The sequence below is a fragment of the Bufo bufo genome, chromosome 1 (assembly GCF_905171765.1).
Source record: "Bufo bufo chromosome 1, aBufBuf1.1, whole genome shotgun sequence".
Lineage (NCBI taxonomy): Eukaryota > Metazoa > Chordata > Amphibia > Anura > Bufonidae > Bufo > Bufo bufo.
The window spans coordinates 346,828,750-346,849,056 of NC_053389.1; the positions used below are offsets into that span (position 1 = coordinate 346,828,750).

Below are 20,307 nucleotides of genomic sequence, written 5' to 3' on the forward strand. Positions count from 1 at the left end.
GGAGATTAACCCTTTAGGGGGGAGCGCTCTGGTTACTGACACTTTTGGGGGGCTATTGTTACTGGCTAGTGAGGGCAGGCGGGATTAGCCTCAGGGTGAGGGCAGTGGCGGCCATCTTAACTGAATAGTGAAATTGCAGTTTTATGCAGACTGGTTGCTAAGGGCTGAATCTTATTAAATATGGGGTAAGTCAGTCTAATAGTAACTGATTCTGGAATATCATGTTATCAGTAACTACATATATGAAAATTGAAATTAGGGTCTAAGTGTGACAGTTATCCTTTAAGTATTAGAACTTTCTTTGTTTCTCCTTTTTATTTTACAATTGTTTGCTATTTATGTATGTCTCTTGTTAATCAATTTTTGTAACCAACTACTGTCTATTTTTTATACATTAAACCTAAAAGTTTGATGGTTTGTCTTGTAACCTTAATAACCTGTTAGCTCCATGAAGAGTGTGTGTGCAGTCTGAGGCTGTATGCTGTTTTTCCGTGAGGCTTGCTAGCTTGTGGGTGTCTGCTTGCGAGTGGAACAATCAGGGGTGTCTTGTCGACCTTTCAACTGACGGGTGGTGGCAGTGAAAGTTTTTGGTAAGTGCGTGGGTGTGCTTGCAGGCTTCAGGTGAAGATTTATGCTCAAGTTACAGCCCAGCGTAGGGCGTAACAGTGTGTAAGGGCGTGAGGTAAATCGGCCTGACGGGATTGGGCAACCCTTGTCACGTGACACGGTGGGCTGGGCTGGTCCCCGATACGTGACAGGTGGCAGTTTTGTTGGTACTATTTTAGGGTACATATGATTTTTGGTTGCTCTATATTACACTTTTTGTGAGGCAAGGTAAAAGAAAATAGCTTTTTTGGCACCGGGTCCGCATGGTAGGGTATCATTTTTGCGGGATGAGATGACGGTTTGATTGGCACTATTTTGGGGTGCATATAAATTTTTGATCACTTGCAATTACACTTTTTGTGATGTAAGGTGACAAAAAATGGCTTTTTTGAGACCATTTTTTTTTTTTTTTACGGTACTCACCTGAAGGGATAAGTCATGTGATATTTTTATAGAGCAGGCAATTACCGACGTGGCGATACCTAATATGTCAACTTTTTATTTATTTATGTAAGTTTTACACAATGATATCATTTTTGAAACAAAAAATAATAATGTTTTAGTGTCTTTATAGTCTGAGAGCCATAGTTTTTTCAGTTTTTGGGCGATTGTCTAAGGTAGGGTATCGTTTTGGCAGGATGAGTGCATATGACTTTTTGATAGCTTGCTATTACACTTTTTGTGATGTAAGGTGACAAAAAATTGCTTTTTTGACACCGTTTAATAGATTTTTTACGGTATTCACCTGAGGGGTCAGGTCATGTGTTATTTTTATAGAGCCGGTCGTTACGGACGTGGCAATACCTAATATGTAAACTTTTTTTTTATTTAATTAAGTTTTACACAATAACAGCATTTTTTAAACCAAAAAACAATGTTTTAGTGTCTCCATATTCTGAGCCATAGTTTTTTTTTGGGCGATTGTCTTAGGTAGGGGCTCATTTTTTGAGGGATGAGGTGACGGTTAGATTGGTACTATTTTTGGGGGGTATATGCCTTTTTAATCGCTTGGTGTTGCACTTTTAGTGATATAAGGTAACAAAAAAATGGTTTATTTAGCACCTAAAATTATAAATATTATACCTAATATATATACTTTTCTTTTTTTTCCCTATTTTTTTTCCTTTATTTTGGCAAAAGGATTTTTTTTTTTACTTGAAACTTTTATTTTTTGGGGAAAACTTTTTTTTTTTTACTTTTTTTTTCCACTTTATTTTTTTGTCCCACTCAGGGACTTCAACTTTTGGGGGTCTGATCCTCTTTACAATGCATGACAATTCTTCCGTATTGTCATGCATTGGCTGTAAGTGTATTACACACTGTAATCCACTTACAGCCTTCCTGCCTGTGAGATCCAGGGGGCTGAATCTCACAGGCTCTCCCGGAAGGCAGTCATGATGCCTAAGGATCAAATGAGCGAGGCTTTACAGGTAATTAACCTCTTTTCACGCATATTAAATGACGGCGAGATTTATGTTCTGCGGAGGGGTCTGTCCTTCGCCCCAACTACAGACTTCAATGTCTTCACTTGGGTAAAGGACCTTGACCTCGTCTGCAGAAAATTTAAATGGAGGAAGTTTGTTGAGGGTTCCAATAGGCAGTCCTATGATAGATTGGGAATACAGGACAGTGACTTGGCTGACCTGGGACTCTTGATGGAGCTATGGGAAGAAGGTTCAAGGAACCCTGGTGAAGGCCCTTTCACCAAACTTAGTTTAAAAAGTACTAAGACACCCCCTCCTTCAAACTACGAGTTCATTGATATATTTCAACATCTCGTAACTTCTGAACTAGAACGCCTGAAAGTCCCCTATAACAGCCATGGAAACTTGTCTCTGCCCAAATAAGAGGCTTTGAGAACACTTGAATTGGATAGTTCCAAAGTCATCAAGCAATCAGACAAAGGAGGGAACCTTGGGAATATGTACCATGACATCTATTCAAAAATGTGTTTAGAGCTTTTAAAGGACAGAGATGGTTATCAGATTCTAGCGGGAGACACTACTGATGTTTTCCAAGGGAGGCTCAGGTCCATTCTTCAATTTGGTCTTGGGAACAAAACCATTAGCAAGGCTGAATATGACTTCATGCTACCCACTGCACCACAAATTGCCACCTTTTACAGCCTTCCAAAGGTGCACAAGGGGACAAGTCCCCTAAGGGGCCGCCCAATAGTTTCAGGAATTATTCTCTAACACAAAATAGTGGGATATATCTAGACCAAGTGATGAGAGAGTTCGTCCTTTCTCTTGCATCAAATACAAGGGATACAATAGATTTCTTGAATAAGGTGGAGTCCTTGGTCATTGACCCTTTGATTTTACTCGCTAATATAGACGTTGAATCTTTATATAGTAGTATCCCACATGACAAGGGACTCATGGCGACTGCTTACTATCTTAGCACTAGGGGGACACACTTTAAGAACCATAATCAGTTCATTCTGTATCTATTTGAGTTTATTCTTAAACATAATTTTTTCTTGTTCAGGGGGCGGTTCTACCACCAGCTCAGAAGGACAGCAATGGGGTGCTCCTGTGCCCCCACTTATGCCAACCTCTTCCTGGGCTGGTGGGAGGTCAACATCGTTTTTCCTGGGCACACAACATGGTGGCAGGAGAAAATCGCCTTCTGGACAAGATATATTGACTATGTCTTTGTGTTGTGGAATGGGCAAAGATAAGTTTACTAGATTTGTTGATTTCTTAAATATCAATTAAATAGGCCTCAGATTCATTTATGAGATTCAGACAGAATTTATCATTTTTTTGGACGTTAAAGTCTATAAGCAAGGGGAGAGACTTACCACGAATGTCTTTAGAAAATCCACGGCCACTAATGCGATCCTGTGATGGGAGAGCTACCATCTGCCTTCATTGAAGAGAGGCATCCCGAGAGGGCAGTAGCTGCGGTTGCGCAGAAACTGCTCTTCTTTAGAGGACTTCCATCTTGAATCTAGAAAACTTTATTAGACTGCTAGACAGAGAATACCCCAAGGCCACACTGAGAAAGGCATTTCAGCATGCCCTAGGTACTAATACAGAGACCTTGCTCACTCAAAAACAAAAAGTAACAAGTGGACAGGAGCAGACCCGTCTCATCTCTACTTACGATACTGACAATAACGAGGTGATAGAAATTCTAGAAAGATACTGGCCCATCCTCCATATGGATCGAGATGTAGACAATAACATCATGTCTTACCCAAGCATTACGTATCACAGAGGGAGAAGTCTCGGAGATAGGCTGGTACGGAGCCATTATGTAACCCTGGTGTCACCTGGTACCTGGCTAGACCGTAGACCCTTTGGGGGGGGTTAAGGTGTGGTGGATGTAAGGCTTGCTCATCTATCTCTGCATCCAAAACGGTTACTGTCACGGATGGTGTACAGGAAACAAGACAATGCAATATAATCAATGACTCACTGGATCCACAACTAAGGAACAAAAGGGAGAGCCCTGCATGGACCTGACAGACTCTCCCTGACTGCTCAGCCTATGCGAACACCCCAAAGGTGAATGGTCGCATATCCACGTACCTCGACTATCTAACACCTGAAGACCCTACAATAGTGAGGGGACACGACCACCGGCTCCCTACACAGACACGGAGGGAGACAGGGTCACTTGGATCCAGCAAACAGAAAATCACAAATACATATACAGCACTTATCTTGCGACTGGGAACTGGGAACAGCATGCACACACACTCCAGGAAGTTGTATAAGCCGCACACTACTGCATTATGGGGAGGAATTTAAAGGGAAGCAATCAGTCCAACTGCATGACAGCTGAGATAGGCTAACGAGGTGAGGAACTGAAACCAAAACAAGGAAAACTCAAGGAGGAGGTTCTGAACGGTTTCTGTCAGAGCTTCTCAGCTGTCTGGTTGTGACAGTTACGTGCTCAGCGACTGGTAGGATCTTCACTATACACTATTTTATTAACTGCAGAAGGAAAGGGGTGATTTACATTTGCCAGTGTCCCTGCCTCAGAGATTACATTGGGAAGACCTTTAGGGAACTAAGAAAAATAATCTGTGAACACCTTATTGATATAGTGAAGAAAAATATCACACCAGTCACAAGCCACGTCAATGAACACCATGAAGGGGACGCTAAAGTTCTCAAATTTTCTGCCTCGGAATTGGTCCCCATGTTCCCCAGGAAGGGAGACTGGAATAAAAAAATCCTTCAGAAGGAGGCAGAATTGATATATAGGTGTAGGTCCCAATCTTCTACGGGCCTAAATGAAAGATTATTCTTCACTTGCATTATTGTTATCCCAAATTGCTAAATAAAGCAGTATGTCCCCTCTATTTCATGGTGTTCATTCATGTGGCTTGTACTCCTAATTAACCGTTTTGTTTGGGGACCGCTATTTTCCCATTTTCTCTCTTTTTGTGAAGTCTCTCCTGCCTCTGTTGGTCTTTTACAGTTTCAACTGGTCATGAGTGCGGGAAGCACTGAAATTGAATGCATAGGGTGACGTCATCTGGGTCACCTTTGCAGTATAGTTTCTTACCCTGGACCTATATAAGGAGGTGCCTGAGTGTTAAGGTTTCTGTTTTTATTATTGCAATATATTTCTCTCACCCCTTCCCTAGTTGCTAGGCATGCAGGGGGTTAACTCTGGCTGCACGGCGGCTTCCTAGGGTGGGACAGTTCCTGCCTACCTGCCGGTGTATATTATTGTGGGCCGGTATGTTAGTGCTGCGCAAAACCGAAAGTGACGCGTACGCTCCAACACACCGGAAGTGGTGTTGCGGCATCCGTTCCACCAACCGGAAAGGTCCGTGGAGCGCACATATTTAAGATTGTAATCCCCCCTGCCGTGTCACTGCCATATCGAGCACCTGGGAGGAGGCAGTCCTGTTCAGAATGGGGATCTCTTACTAGACTTTGCTGTCTAAGGTGAAGACAGATAAGTCACAGGGGCCTGATGAGATACACCCAAAATTATTAAAAGAGCTTAGTGGTGAGCTGGCAAAACCGTACAGATTTATTTAACCAATCATTAGTAACAGGAGTCGTCCCGGAAGATTGGAAATTGGCAAATGTCGTGCCCATTCACAAGAAAGGTAGTAGGGAGGAATCGAGCAACTATAGACCAGTGAGTCTGACATCAATAGTAGGCAAATTAATGGAAACCCTATTAAAGGATAGGATTGTGGAACATCTAAAATCCCATGGATTGCAAGATGAAAAACAACATGGGTTTACTTCAGGGAGATCATGTCAAACAAATCTTATAGATTTTTTTGACTGGGTGAATAAAATAATAGACGGTGGAGGTGCAGTAGACATCAAATATCTAGATTTTAGTAAGGCTTTTGACACTGTCCCACATAGAAGACTTATCAATAAACTGCAGTCATTGAGCATGGACTCCCATATTGTTGAGTGGATTAGGCAGTGGCTGAGTGACAGACAACAGAGGGTTGTAGTCAATGGAGAACATTCAAAACAAGGTAATGTTACCAGTGGGGTTCCACAGGGATCTGTACTGGGACCGATTTTGTTTAATATCTTCATAAGTGATATTGCAAAAGGCCTCGCTGGTAAGGTTTGTCTTTTTGCTGATGACACAAAGATATGTAACAGGGTTGATGTTCCTGGAGAGAAACGCCAAATGGAAAAGGATTTAGGAAAACTAGAAGAATGGTCAGAACTCTGGAAACTGAAATTTAATGTGGATAAGTGCAAGATAATGCACCTGGGGCGTAAAAACCCAAGGGCAGAATATAGAATATTTGACACAGTCCTGACCTCAGTATCTGAGGAAAGGGATTTAGGAGTAATTATTTCAGAAGACTTAAAGGTGGGAAGACAATGTAATAGAGCAGCACGAAATGCCAGCAGAATGCTTGGATGTATAGGGAGAGGTATAAGCAGTAGAAAGAGTGAAGTGCTTATGCCGCTGTACAGAACACTGGTGAGACCTCACTTGGAGTATTGTGCGCAGTACTGGAGGCCATATCTCCAGAAGGATATAGATACTCTAGAGAGAGTTCAGAGAAGAGCTACTAAACTAGTACATGGATTGCAGGATAAAACTTACCAGGAAAGGTTAAAGGACCTTAATATGTATAGCTTGGAAGAAAGAAGAGACAGAGGGGATATGATAGAAACTTTTAAATACATAAAGGGAATCAACTCGGTAAAGGAAGAGAGCATATTTAAAAGAAGAAAAACTACCACAAGAGGACACAGTTTTAAATTAGAGGGGCAAAGGTTTAAAAGTAATATAAGGAAGTATTACTTTACTGAGAGAGTAGTGGATGCATGGAATAGCCTTCCTGCAGAAGTGGTAGCTGCAAATACAGTGAAGGGGTTTAAGCATGCATGGGATAGGCATAAGGCCATCCTTCATATAAGATAGGGCCGGGGGCTATCCATAGTATTCAGTATATTGGGCAGACTAGATGGGCCAAATGGTTCTTATCTGCCGACACATTCTATGTTTCTATGTTTCTAGTAAGTTATTGCCTCTTTATTAAGTATCCTCTCATATTTAAGCTAGTATTGTATCTTCTCTGAGAGGGTTTTATTCATTTGTGGTTTACCTCTATCTTTGGTTACAGGTAGCATCTCCTCTATCCAGCAGGAACTAGTGATGTACCCATATTCCCCTTCACAAGGTCTGTCTATTATTTTGTGATGTTTATAATATCATCCAGGACAACAATTTATTTACAAAAATGGAATGCATTTTACAGTTACTACTTATAAGGAAACATCATTTTTTATTAATGTCCGTATTTTTCTAATTATCATTTGTATTATGCCCGCCAGGGCGAAACGCGTTGGGATATATGTGTTACGGGGTATTTGTTACAAACTTCATACGCCAACTCTCATCCTTGTTGGGGCATTATCATTTCTAACTTAGATTTTTTTATCTCCCCTTTCTTAGGGCTATTTAGGGCAAGTAGGGGAAGTACGAGGACAGGGAAACCCCAGCATTAGGGGTGGTCCCTGGGCTGAGGTTAGATGAGGATCTGACTAGGGTAAGATTCCCATGATAGTGAGATATCAGCTTCTTTACCTAAATATCTGGTCAATGATCCTCTTTCCTTCCGTTGTTGTAGTATATCCACATTCGTTAGTCACATCTGTGGTGGACGCTATATGTGCAGTAATAGGTGGGCTGCATTTGTTCGCCAATGTTTTTGTTATCTGTCACCGATACTGGGGCATATATTTTTTTAGCTTGATCAATAATAAAAGTTATATTTTAAGGGTCCTATCTCCTTTAGGTTTAATGCACATTGATCAAAAGGACTTGTTTATTAGCTCATAATATTGTTTGGAAAGTGCCATTGTGCTGTCTTCCATGCCATCGGGTCCCCGTCACAGCAGTGCGGGGAGCCGATGGCCACTTCCACCCTGCACGGACATTGCACGTGCCACAAAGACACAAATAAAATTTCTGTGTGATCCCAGGAATATAAAATGAGCAGCAGTCCCAAAATTCGGAGTAAGTCACTTCTCCAGTAAAATCAAAAGAGTACATACATGTGGGTCCGCGCTAAACTGGAATGGGGAGTTTTTTCACAAACAGGCAGTCTTGACGGAGATTTCGCAGCTTCACAGATGCATCCCCGGTATATGGTCTCGATATCAACCATCAAAGCGACTTCCTTCAAGAGGAACAGATCATAGTGCAATACTCGAATCTTCTTTAAAAGGTATAATTTATTGTACTTACAATATGACAACTTGCATATAGCGTGTAAACTTGCCCGACCTGGGTTTCGCCTTTACTTCATCTGGGGCATCACAATCAAATCCACCCGAACTCTGATTTAAATAATCCCTGATCACATGAGTTTAGGATAACATGTCATTTCCGGTTTTCCCGAATACAAATTAATAAAATCACAAAATGTTCTTATATATAAAAATTTTATTAAAATAAAAAAGCCCACGGCATATATTCAAAACTTACAGCGATAAATGTAGAAATCTACACTAGCACAAACCACACTGGCATCGCATAGCATATATACATGCACTAAAGCGACAACATGATCGTGAATCCGCAAGTTAGTACCCTGTACTCAGTGTGTATACAGATATTCTGGTTTGGGCGGTGGGCAGTACAATGCCTTGCCCTGTGTGAATATTCTAATATATGTATATAAAGGATATGAAAATCTAAAACTTTTGCAGCTACCTTAAAACATCCAATATAACCCCTTTACCTTATACTAGGGCTGCACGATATGGGAATTTTGTGCGATTGCGATTAGGGCCCTAAAAATTGCGATAACGATATGCGATGCAATATTTTAAGGGAATTGTGCTAGAGGTCTATTTGCTTGGATTTTCCCATATGAGGACGCTGTGTTTTCCCTGTGGAGGACGCTGTGTTGTGGGGGATCTGTGGAGGACGCTGTGTTGTGGGGGATCTGTGGAGGACGCTGTGTTGTGGGGGATCTGTGGAGGACGCTGTGTTGTGGGGGATCTGTGGATGACGCTGTGTTGTGGGGGATCTGTGGAGGACGCTGTTATGGGGTGGATCTGTGGAGGACGCTGTTATGGGGTGGATCTGTGGAGGACGCTGTTATGGGGTGGATCTGTGGAGGACGCTGTTATGGGGTGGATCTGTGGAGGACGCTGTTATAGGGTGGATCTGTGGAGGACGCTGTTATGGGGTGGATCTGTGGAGGACGCTGTTATGGGGTGGATCTGTGGAGGACGCTGTTATGGGGTGGATCTGTGGAGGACGCTGTTATGGGGTGGATCTGTGGAGGATACTGTTATGGGGTGGATCTGTGGAGGACACTGTTATGGGGTGGATCTGTGGAGGACACTGTTATGGGGTGGATCTGTGGAGGACACTGTTATGGGGTGGATCTGTGGAGGACACTGTTATGGGGTGGATCTGTGGAGGACGCCGTTATGGGGTGGATCTGTGGAGGACGCTGTTATGGGGTGGATCTGTGGAGGACGCTGTTATAGGGGATGTGTGCTATGACACATAGGGCCATGAGGGGGGGGGCAGCATAAGACATATAGCATCTTGTGCTGGTCCCCCTCATGGCCCTATGTGTCCCCTCATGTGTCCTAAACTGCGCACATAACTGGCTTTGTGTGTAAAGTATTTTACTAGTGTGTAAAACAAGCTCTCTCCTATTGATAACAGGTCCAGCCTCTGTACTCACTGTCACTATGAATGCACTACAGCGAGAGGCAGCGAGCTGGCCGGCCGGCGCGTGACTGACGTCACTTAGTAACGCTCCTCCCACTTCAGGAAGCAGGAGCGTTACTAAGTGACGTCAGTCACGCGACGGCCGGCCCGCTCGCTGCCGTTCGCTGCAGTGCATTCATCGTGAAAGTGAGTACAGAGGCTGGACCTGTTATCAATAGGAGAGAGATTGTTTCACACACTAGTAAAAAAAATACTTTACACACAAAGCCAGTTATGTGCGCGGGGCCCCTTCATATATAATCGCGGCATTTTCGGGTCGGCCAAATCGCCATATCGCATTTGCCGATTATCGCGATTCGATTATTTTTTAGATTTATCGTGCAGCCCTACCTTATACCATCTATTACGTGCCACAGTCAGCGCTGACCGCGGTTGTGCAGGGGTTAATGCGCTGGAATCGGTGATTTCACCGATGCCCGCGCATGCAGCAGGGGTCCGGCTATCAGTGACTGCCGGACCCCTACCGCTGATCGGGCGGGCGCAGCTTCTGCACCCGCCCGATCACCAGGACGTACATGTACTTCTCTGGCCTTAAGTCACGGCCAGAGATGACGTACATGTACGTCATGGGTCCTTAAGGGGTTAAAGGTGTTGTCCGACACATGGTACCCTCGCCAATTAGCTGTTTGAAGAGGAGGCGGTGCTCTATGAGAGTGCTGCTTCCTCTTTATTACAATGCGCATCATCTCGGAAGTGCAGTGTAATGAAAAAATACTTGCTCCATTCACTTGAATGGAGCAAGTACCTGTAATTATAATATGCCAAGACAACGCGTAGTGCAATTGCCAGGAAGGGGCACTCGAATGGAGTGAAGCCTCCTTTTCAAATAGCTGACCAGATATTGATGACCTATCCTGGCGATAGGTCATCAATATATATGGCAGGACAATCCCTTTAATACCACCCCCTCACCCCACCCCGTGCAAAACTTAAATGAATAAATATAAACGAACCTGCTCATCTTCTCCTGTGCTATAACACGCTGCCTGCAGATTGCATTACATTTCATAGTGACAATCGGATCTGTCAGCCTAATCAACCCTATTAAACCAGGCATACTGCATATTAGTGTTGATCATCTTGAGTTAAACGATCCCTCAGTATTTAAAATCATGTAGAGGACTCCATGTAGAGAAAATTATTGCAAAGGCTAATGAGTTGTTCAGAGTGCCGACTGGCAGGTCTATAACCCCTAAGAGCACTGCTCCACTACAGTCATTTGCCCTTAGCTACTTGCTTCATCACAAAAAGTTTCTCACTTTATATCACACGTACCCCCCTTATTAGCGCCATTAAATAAATCATCTCCAGTCAAGTATGAAAACAGAGTCTCTGAAGTATGCTGACCCCTAGCTTGGCATGTCATAGGGTCTTTCATATAGTGGGGCACTAGCAACCAACATTCCTGGGGGGAGGTTGGGTTATTGCAGGGATGCTCAGATTGTGACTAGACTTGCAACACCCCCAGGCAAACAAAACACAGGAAGTGCTAACTCTATTCCACTGCCTTGTACATTCAGATGGAACTGCAGGCAGCAAAATAAACACCTCAGAAGGGCATGCTTGACCTAATAGCCAGTCTGGTCAAGCCCCTGGTACTACTGGGAGACCTGCACTCTACTAGACGTGCTAAACTAATAAATGCCCACCACACTAGCAGGGCACTATAACATACATTTTCTCTACATGTTTCTGCATTCTAAATCCAATCTAAAAAAGCATTAAAAGTCTTTGGGCCAGATTTATCATTAGCTCAAGTCAGAATAATGGAGTGAAAAAGTCGCAAATTTTTGCGCAATCGCTTAAACTACGCAAAAATTTGCGACTTTTTTTGCCTCTGCACTATGTTGGCCAGTTTTCTGAAAGTGGGCGTGTTTTCTTATGTAAATGTATCTCTAGACAGATTTACTATTGCGACTATTTAAAAAGTCGCTAAAAAATGCGCAATTTCACTCCAGTAAGGACCATGCTTATCTTATGCGACTTTTTAATATAACATGCGACTTTTTCGTAAAGACGTGCATCTTTTGTAAAGCTGCTTACTGACGGATAAACTGCTACCGTCAAACCACATTTATTACAGTCTTAAAGGGCAGATCATAAATCTGACTTGGCTAAAACTGACTTTAGCCAGATGTGGAGTGAGCTGTCAGAGTAATGATAAATCTGGCCCTTAATATTTTCCATGCATAGTAGATATACATTTCCTGTAAATTCATTTTCTCATATATGTCATGAAATTGTTTTTGAACCATATGCCAGGTGGCTCACACCTGACAAGTATAATAATACATTAGGAATATTACCTTTCCTTGTGCACACATTGTTCCATCCAAAGGAGGACCTTTTTTGGTTTTACAAAAGTAAGGATTATCAGGGTGACTGCACCAGAGTTGTTTGCAGGGGTCAAATGTGCGAAACTATGGAAAAAGATGAAATGAGAATTTACTTTTTTTTCTCAACTATGAATCTAGATTTTACATTATACACCACCAGGAATATTGACACATAAGGGATAAGGCTATATTCACAATTAGCAGATCTGTTTGATACATCTGAATGGGTTTGTTTTAAGGGAGCAGTAGGGGGTCTGCGGGGGTACAGGGCCCCCGTTCTTGTGATCATGGGGGTCCCAGCAGTAGGACCCCCACTGATCTCATAGTTAACCCCTATCCTGTGGATAAGGGATAACTTTTACCTACCGGAATTCCCCTTTAAATACAGATGATATGCAAAATCAGAAGAAAAAAATAATCACCAAAATCACTTATCACCACAAAGGCGTCAAAATATTCTGGTATTGGGTGACAATAAAGGAACTGCCCCCAACTCAAAAGTTTTGTTGTAGTCCAGGTTTTTATTAATTTTTCTTCCCCTTCCCCAGAATTGGTACATCTGGAGAAATCTATACTCATATGTTCCCTGATGCTGTGTTCCAGTCGCCTGGCTCTCTTCACTAGACTTCTGGTCCCTGTCTGTCAACTTCTGCGCAGAAGAAGCCTTGTGCAGCAGTATGGCCAATAACATGCATCAGCAATGAGGAGTCCCAGAGCGGATACTGCTGGATAATGGACTGATGTGTATACTGTATATTGCTAGAGAATGGACCAGTGTATATACTGTATACTCCTGGAGAATGGATATGTATATACTGTATATTGCTGGAGAATGGATATGTATATACTGTATATTGCTAGAAAATGGATTGTGTATATACTGTATACTGCTAAGAGAATGGACCAGTGTATATACTGTATACTGCTGGAGAATTGATATGTATATACTGTTTATTGGTAGAGAATAGACTGTGTATATACTGTATATTGGTAGAGAATGGACCAGTGTATATACTGTATACTGCTAAGAGAATGGACGAGTATATATACTGTATACTGCTGGAGAATGGATATGTATATACTGTATACTCCTGGAGAATGGATATGTATATACTGTATACTCCTGGAGAATGGATATGTATATACTGTATACTGCTGGAGAAAGGATATGTGCATATTGCTGGAGAATGGATATGTGTATATTGCTAGAGAATGGATTGTGTATATACTGTATATTGCTGGAGAATGGATATGTACATACTGCATATTGCTGGAGAATGGATATGTACATACTGCATATTGCTGGAGAATGGATATGTATATACTGCATATTAATGGAGAATGGATATGTATATACTGCATATTGATGGAGAATGGATATGTACATACTGCATATTGCTGGAGAATGGATATGTATATACTGCATATTAATGGAGAATGGATATGTATATACTGCATATTGCTGGAGAATGGATATGTACATACTGCATATTGCTGGAGAATGGATATGTACATACTGCATATTGCTGGAGAATGGATATGTATATACTGCATATTAATGGAGAATGGATATGTATATACTGCATATTGATGGAAAATGGATATGTATATACTGTATATTGATGGAGAATGGATATGTATATACTGTATATTGCTAGAGAATGGACTGTGTATATACTGTATACTGCTAAGAGAATGGACCAGTGTATATACTGTATATAGCTGGAGAATGGATATGTATATACCAGGGGCGTTGCTAGGGTCTGAAAACATCCGGGGCACAAGCCCACTGTATCACGCTCCCGTGAAGCCATGCCCCCACCCCATGAAGCCACACCCCCATCGCCTGGGGGGTCCTTCACAGTAGTTATTAACCCCTTTCAGCAGTCCTGCCTTCACAGTAGTTATTAACCCCTTTCAGCAGTCCCCCCTTCAGTGAATGGGGGACTGCTGAAAGGGGTTAATAACTACTGTGAAGGGCCTAGTCGTCTGGGCAACCCGACAGATCATCCCCTCAGTAATCCGTATCCTGCAGTAACTGAACTTAAATCAGAGCTCATCTCATTACTATCTTGACTTACATACCCAGCTCCAGTAACAGGCAGTGCGGGCGGCACTCACTCACTGACTGACGTCGCGCGCGTGCGCTGCCTAGTGGGAGAAGCAGGCGCGTGACCTCAGTGAGCAAGCGCCGCCCGCACTGCATGTTTCCGGAGCTGAGTGTGTAAGATAGTAATGAGATCATGAACGCTGTTTAAAGTTCAGTTACTGCAGGATACGGATTAGGATGGCGGGGCTGCGCAGCGCAGGAGAGTCAGAGCAGCCGGCCCTGCCAGCATAACATTCGGGGCACTGGTCAAAACATCTGGGGCTCAAGCCCCGAATGTTTAGACCTAACAACGCCCTTGGTATATACTGTATATTGCTGAGGAATGGATATGTATATACTGTATATTGCTGGAGAAAGGATATGTACAGTACAGACCAAAAGTTTGGACACACCTTCTCATTCAAAGAGTTTTCTTTATTTTCATGACTATGAAAATTGCAGATTCACACTAAAGGCATCAAAACTTTGAATTAACACATGTGGAATTATATACATAACAAACAAGTGTGAAACAACTGAAAATATGTCATATTCTAGGTTCTTCAAAGTAGCCACCTTTTGCTTTGATTACTGCTTTACACACTCTTGGCATTCTCTTGATGAGCTTCAAGAGGTAGTCCCCTGAAATGTTTTTCACTTCACAGGTGTGCCCTGTCAGGTTTAATAAGTGGGATTTCTTGCCTTATAAATGGGGTTGGGACCATCAGTGGCGTTGAGGAGAAGTCAGGTGGATACACAGCTGATAGTCCTACTGAATAGACTGTTAGAATTTGTATTATGGCAAGAAAAAAGCAGCTAAGAAAAACGAGTGGCCATCATTACTTTAAGAAATGAAGGTCAGTCAGTCAGCCGAAAAATTGGGAAAACTTTGAAAGTAAGGGCTATTTGACCATGAAGGAGAGTGATGGGGTGCTGCGCCAGATGACCTGGCCTCCACAGTCACCGGACCTGAACCCAATCGAGATGGTTTGGGGTGAGCTGGACCGCAGAGTGAAGGCAAAAGGGCCAACAAGTGCTAAGCATCTCTGGGAACTCCTTCAAGACTGTTGGAAGACCATTTCAGGGGACTACCTCTTGAAGCTCATCAAGAGAATGCCAAGAGTGTGCAAAGCAGTAATCAAAGCAAAAGGTGGCTACTTTGAAGAACCTAGAATATGACATATTTTCAGTTGTTTCACACTTGTTTGTTATGTATATAATTCCACATGTGTTAATTCATAATTTTGATGCCTTTATAGTCATGAAAATAAAGAAAACTCTTTGAATGAGAAGGTGTGTCCAAACTTTTGGTCTGTACTGTATATACTGTATACAACTGGAGAAGGGATATGTATATACTACTGTATACTGCTGGAGAATGGATACGGTGTACCCGATTAGCTGCAACTCTTGCAAATTGCAGTATGTAGGTTGCACCACTTAAAACGAGGATATGAAAACATCTATGTGATGTAAATAATGAAAACACAGTATCCAGGCGATTTGTCTTTTTTGCCTTTTGTGGCATTGAAAGGGTGCTCAGACCACAGAGGGGTGGAGATCACAGAAGAAAATTACTGGCAAGGGAAACCTATTGGATTTTTATGCTGGAGACTAGAGTTCCAGCAGAATTAAAGAAAAGACAGGACGTCATTTATCAGTATTGACACCTTGAAGGTTAATGATTGCCAGTAGGTTTCATTCTTGTTTTGTTGTATTGTTTTCCATATATCGAGAAACATATGTTATTGATGTATGAGTGATCATATATCTGTGAGTTTTTTATGTTGACTCCCACTTCAGGTGTTCACTAATTTTGAGGAAATGTGATAGTCCCTGAGTGGCTGTTTCATCCCCCATCTGACTAATGATGGGTTAATTTCTGACTGGTCGGTCCATTTTTAAACATGTAATTTAATTGTGATTGTGTGTGATTTTTTTATTTTATCCTTTTGACAAAGGGCTAGTGCTGCCCAAAATGCGTCAAGAAAAGAAAGTTCTTATTGAATAAGTATTTTTTTTAATAAAGTCTCTTGAAGGGGTATATGTAACTCCATTTTCTCTGCTTTAACAATGTGTATTGTGATAATATCTTGGTCAATGCACTGTTTCAAGTTCCCCCTCTGTGGAATTTGAGAAACTTCCTCTCCTTGGACAGTTTCTAGAGACCCTTAAATTCCTTAGTTAAAACAGCCACACCTTATAAGGTCATCCCAGCTTAATGCATACTAAGCATATATGTGTCTACACCTGATTGGTTAATGATGTTACTATGTAAATTATATTCTCTGCTTCTTTAAAAGGCTGAACTAAGGGGCAATAAAATTAGAGTGAATTTGAACAAGACACGTGTTTGGTGATAAATCTGATTCATTCTCCTGGTGCCAGAAAAGACTTAATTCAAGCTGACCACCGAAAATCTGGTAACAGGGATGCCATAAGCAAGGGTCTAAATTACCTAACAGCTTTGGGGGGTCGTGTTCGGGATCGAGAGGGTCATCCTCCGTCTGGTGCGAGGGCACTGGCCACGTCTCGACCCAAGTAAGTTAAACCATCTATTTTAAGATTTCGGTAGGTTGCTGTGTCAGGGACACAGGAAGATAAGGCTCAGGGAGCCAAAGGTGATTAAAAGGGACTCCGGGAGTCCATATCACCGCAGATAGATATAAAGTGCACTAAGAAATACTGTTCAGGGAACAGAAGGTTATAAGGATTAACTCTTATATATATATATATATATATATAGTATAAGTATTTTAGAAGTGATAAGATTATCTGTTTGTGTGAGATACTGACCGGGTGGTAAGTGTACGGTCACATCCCACTGTTATTGTCAAATTTATGTATTTTGGGTTAAACTACTGTTAATGTGTAAAATTATTTGTGTTGTGGAGGACTGCAAGACGCCCCACTTTTTCGGCTAGGATTAAAATCTGCTGACCCGGAAAACGTGAATGCAAGTGGCGGTCCAAAACAACAATAGTTGATAGGGGTCCAAAGAGTATAGAGAGACATTAAGATACGAATCAGCTGATCAGTTGACAGGATTTTTGTCGGAACCTTTACGGTTCAGTACAGCCAGTCCTGACAGCGATTGTCCCACTTATTCTTTGAACTATAAATACTAACATGGGAGGACAAGGGTCTAAAACGAAATACCCCAAACCTGAGACGGAAGAAACATGCAAAGTTTATGTTGCACGGTGTAGCCCCGGACAGCAGGTCGTCTGGCTGGCAACAGGGATGAAAATCTGTAAGAATCTGTGAAGCTAGAGCTTACAGACTGTGTACGTCAGAACTCCTGTGATGTTGAGGGGGGGTTCTAATGAGTGAGAAAACAGAGCAGTTTCAGGAAGTTAATTGATGGCACTAGCAAGAAAAAAAGTGCCCCAGTGTCTGCAATCAGAAAGGGCTTGTGTTAAATGTTCAGAAATGAACTGGTTAAGGTTTGTTACCCTAATGATATGTGTGTGTTTAAATAGGGAAGACCCATAGCCTGGTCAGTTAATGGATAAGTATTGTATCTAGTGTGAGAAAACACAGTATTGTCTTGTGCAGTATCTGTAAAAGTTTGAGGAATATTTGAGACGGTTGAACGTCCTGTGATGGATTGCTTCATTTCCCCTGCCTTAAACATTTCTAAGATAAGAGAAGAGCAGGAAAAGGGGGGAAGGAAACATGCAGAGTAAGTGATGTTATATGTGTAATAATCCAGCTTTTAACAAAAATTATTATATATGTGCAAACACTAACTAAGACCACCTGGCATATAAGATGATTTGGGTTTAACAAAATGACTGTATGATTATAACATGTATATTGTCTTCTTATAACAGTTGATTAATCACAGAGTGAAGACCAGAAGACATTGGAAAACACAGCACAACAGTGACATAGACCATTAGCAATTCTGGGTGTGGTGTGGCTATCTGTTTCCAGGAAAGTTGTGTTTGTCTGTGCTGCAGGTTTTGGAATGCAACAAAAAAAGCTGTGTGACTGGGTTGGAAGACAAATGATTCAGTGGAATGTGAATGGGTGTGGCTTTGAGTTGTAGTGGAGTTGAAAATGTGTGAAGACTGAGGGATGTTTTTAGCAGAACTGTGTATGCAATTCAGTTTTTATGTATGAGGGTGTGGTTATGAGCTGTTTGTGAAAATGAGTACATGAAAATGTGAATGCATATGGAGTACGATATTTGTTTTCATATAATATGCGCATTGAGAATTTTATTTTATTTTTTTTGGAAGTTTTTGGTTTTTATTGGTGCCAACAGCATTGATCGAGCTGTACATTTTTTTATTGAAGTCAATGAAAAGTTTTATGGGCCCTTTGTGTGTTCATGTCTGTATTGTCAGAGCTGTTTGTTTCAATGTTTGCAGTTACGTGTTACATGTTAAGTTGTTGTTGTGCTTAACATCAGAGCTCTGTTCTTATGGGCAGCTGGGACACTAATGATGGACAGGAGGACCACAGCGTCCGACTAAAAGGGGTGGACTTATATGACAGAGTAGGATTCATGGTAGATAGCAGTGCAACCTCAAGTGTGTTAAGTAAAGATTTGTTCATTAAGCTTGACTTGCAGGTATCAGCAAAGAATCAGGGCATAAGAGTACACTCAGGTCTCATTCCAATCTCTACACCAGTGCCACTGATTCTTGCAAACATACAGGACCACCCAGAACTTAACAACATTAACCCTGCATTATGGTCTTCAAATGAATATGACACAGGATTCATAGATTGCACACCTTACAAAACTACTGTGAAACCAGGTGTCATCTCAGTGTTCCAGAAACAATACCCGTTGTCAAAAGAGAAACTTGATGGACTTAGGCCAATGATAGAAGAATTCCTACAAAAGGGAATCCTGGAAGAGGTGATTTCACCCTACAGCACGCCCGTGAATCCAGTGACAAAGGCAGATGGTACTACCCGCTTTGTACAGGATTTAAGGGCCATCAACAACATCATTGTGCCTATAGCCCCTGTTGTACCTGATGTCACTCAATTATTATCTGCCATTCCAGCAAACGCTGTTTGGTTCAGTGTGATAGATCTGAAAAATGCATTCTTTTCTATCCCAGTTGATAAGATAACCAGACTACTTTTTGCTTTTTCCTTTGAGGGACGTCAACTGACCTGGTGCAGAATGCCCCAGGGATATGCTGATTCACCTGTAGTGTACAGCATAGTCCTCCAAGCCACGTTAGAACCATGGTATCCCCCCAAGGTTTTGTGCTGTTGCAATATGTCGATGTTTTGTTACTGTGTAGCATGTCAGCGGAGGCCAGCATTCAGGATGGTTTATCACTGTTATAATGGTTGTCAGGATGTGGTCACAAAGTGGCACTTAAGAAAATTCAATGGTGTAAAATGCAGGTTGAATACTTGGGCTTTGTCCTCACAAAAGGTGAAAGAAGAATCAGCACAGAAAGAGTCCAGTCTATTGCGGGTTTGGTCACCCCGCACACCAAGAGGGAAATGTTATCTTTCCTTGGTATGATAAACTACTGTAGACAATGGATTCCTGATTGCTCCTATTATGACAATGTTTTGAGGCAAGCCACTCTGGACGAAAATCCAGATTTGATTAAATGGTCTTCTGAAATGTACAATGCATTTGATTATCTGAAATGTTCACTCATGTCGAGTCCAGGGCTGGGCCTCCCTGACTATAATATGCCCTTCCACATGTTTGCACGCCAAAATTGTAAAACCATGGCGGGGGTACTGACACAAGAACACGGAGGCAAGTTGCGTCCTTGTGCGTTTTTCTCAAAGGTAATGCCCACCTCTGTTCAGGGAATGCCGGCATGTCTGTGTTCTCTTGCAGCCTGTGCTATGATGGTAGAGTTGGCAACTCCTTTCACAATGTGACATTACACCATTTTGCACACCACTCATGATGTTGTAGGCCTACTCAAGGGCATCCACACTCAACACAGCAGGCAGCTGAGCTCATTGCACTCACTAGAGCATGTATTCTACATGCTGACAGACCTGTCACCGTCTATACTGAGAGTAAGTACGCATATGGGGTAGTGTGGGACCAATGCGCTG

General features: G+C 42.0%; 1 protein-coding gene across 1 annotated transcript in view; it reads right to left on the minus strand.

Annotated features, from left to right (window-relative positions):
- The window catches only part of LOC121009531 (A disintegrin and metalloproteinase with thrombospondin motifs 2-like), a 775,073-nt gene that overhangs the window by 360,975 nt on the left and 393,791 nt on the right, over nucleotides 1-20,307 (minus strand). Inside the window, exon 10 of the mRNA XM_040442735.1 lies at nucleotides 12,129-12,242. Within this exon, the coding sequence (XP_040298669.1) occupies nucleotides 12,129-12,242 (114 nt within the window). The remainder of the gene's footprint in view (nucleotides 1-12,128; nucleotides 12,243-20,307) is intronic.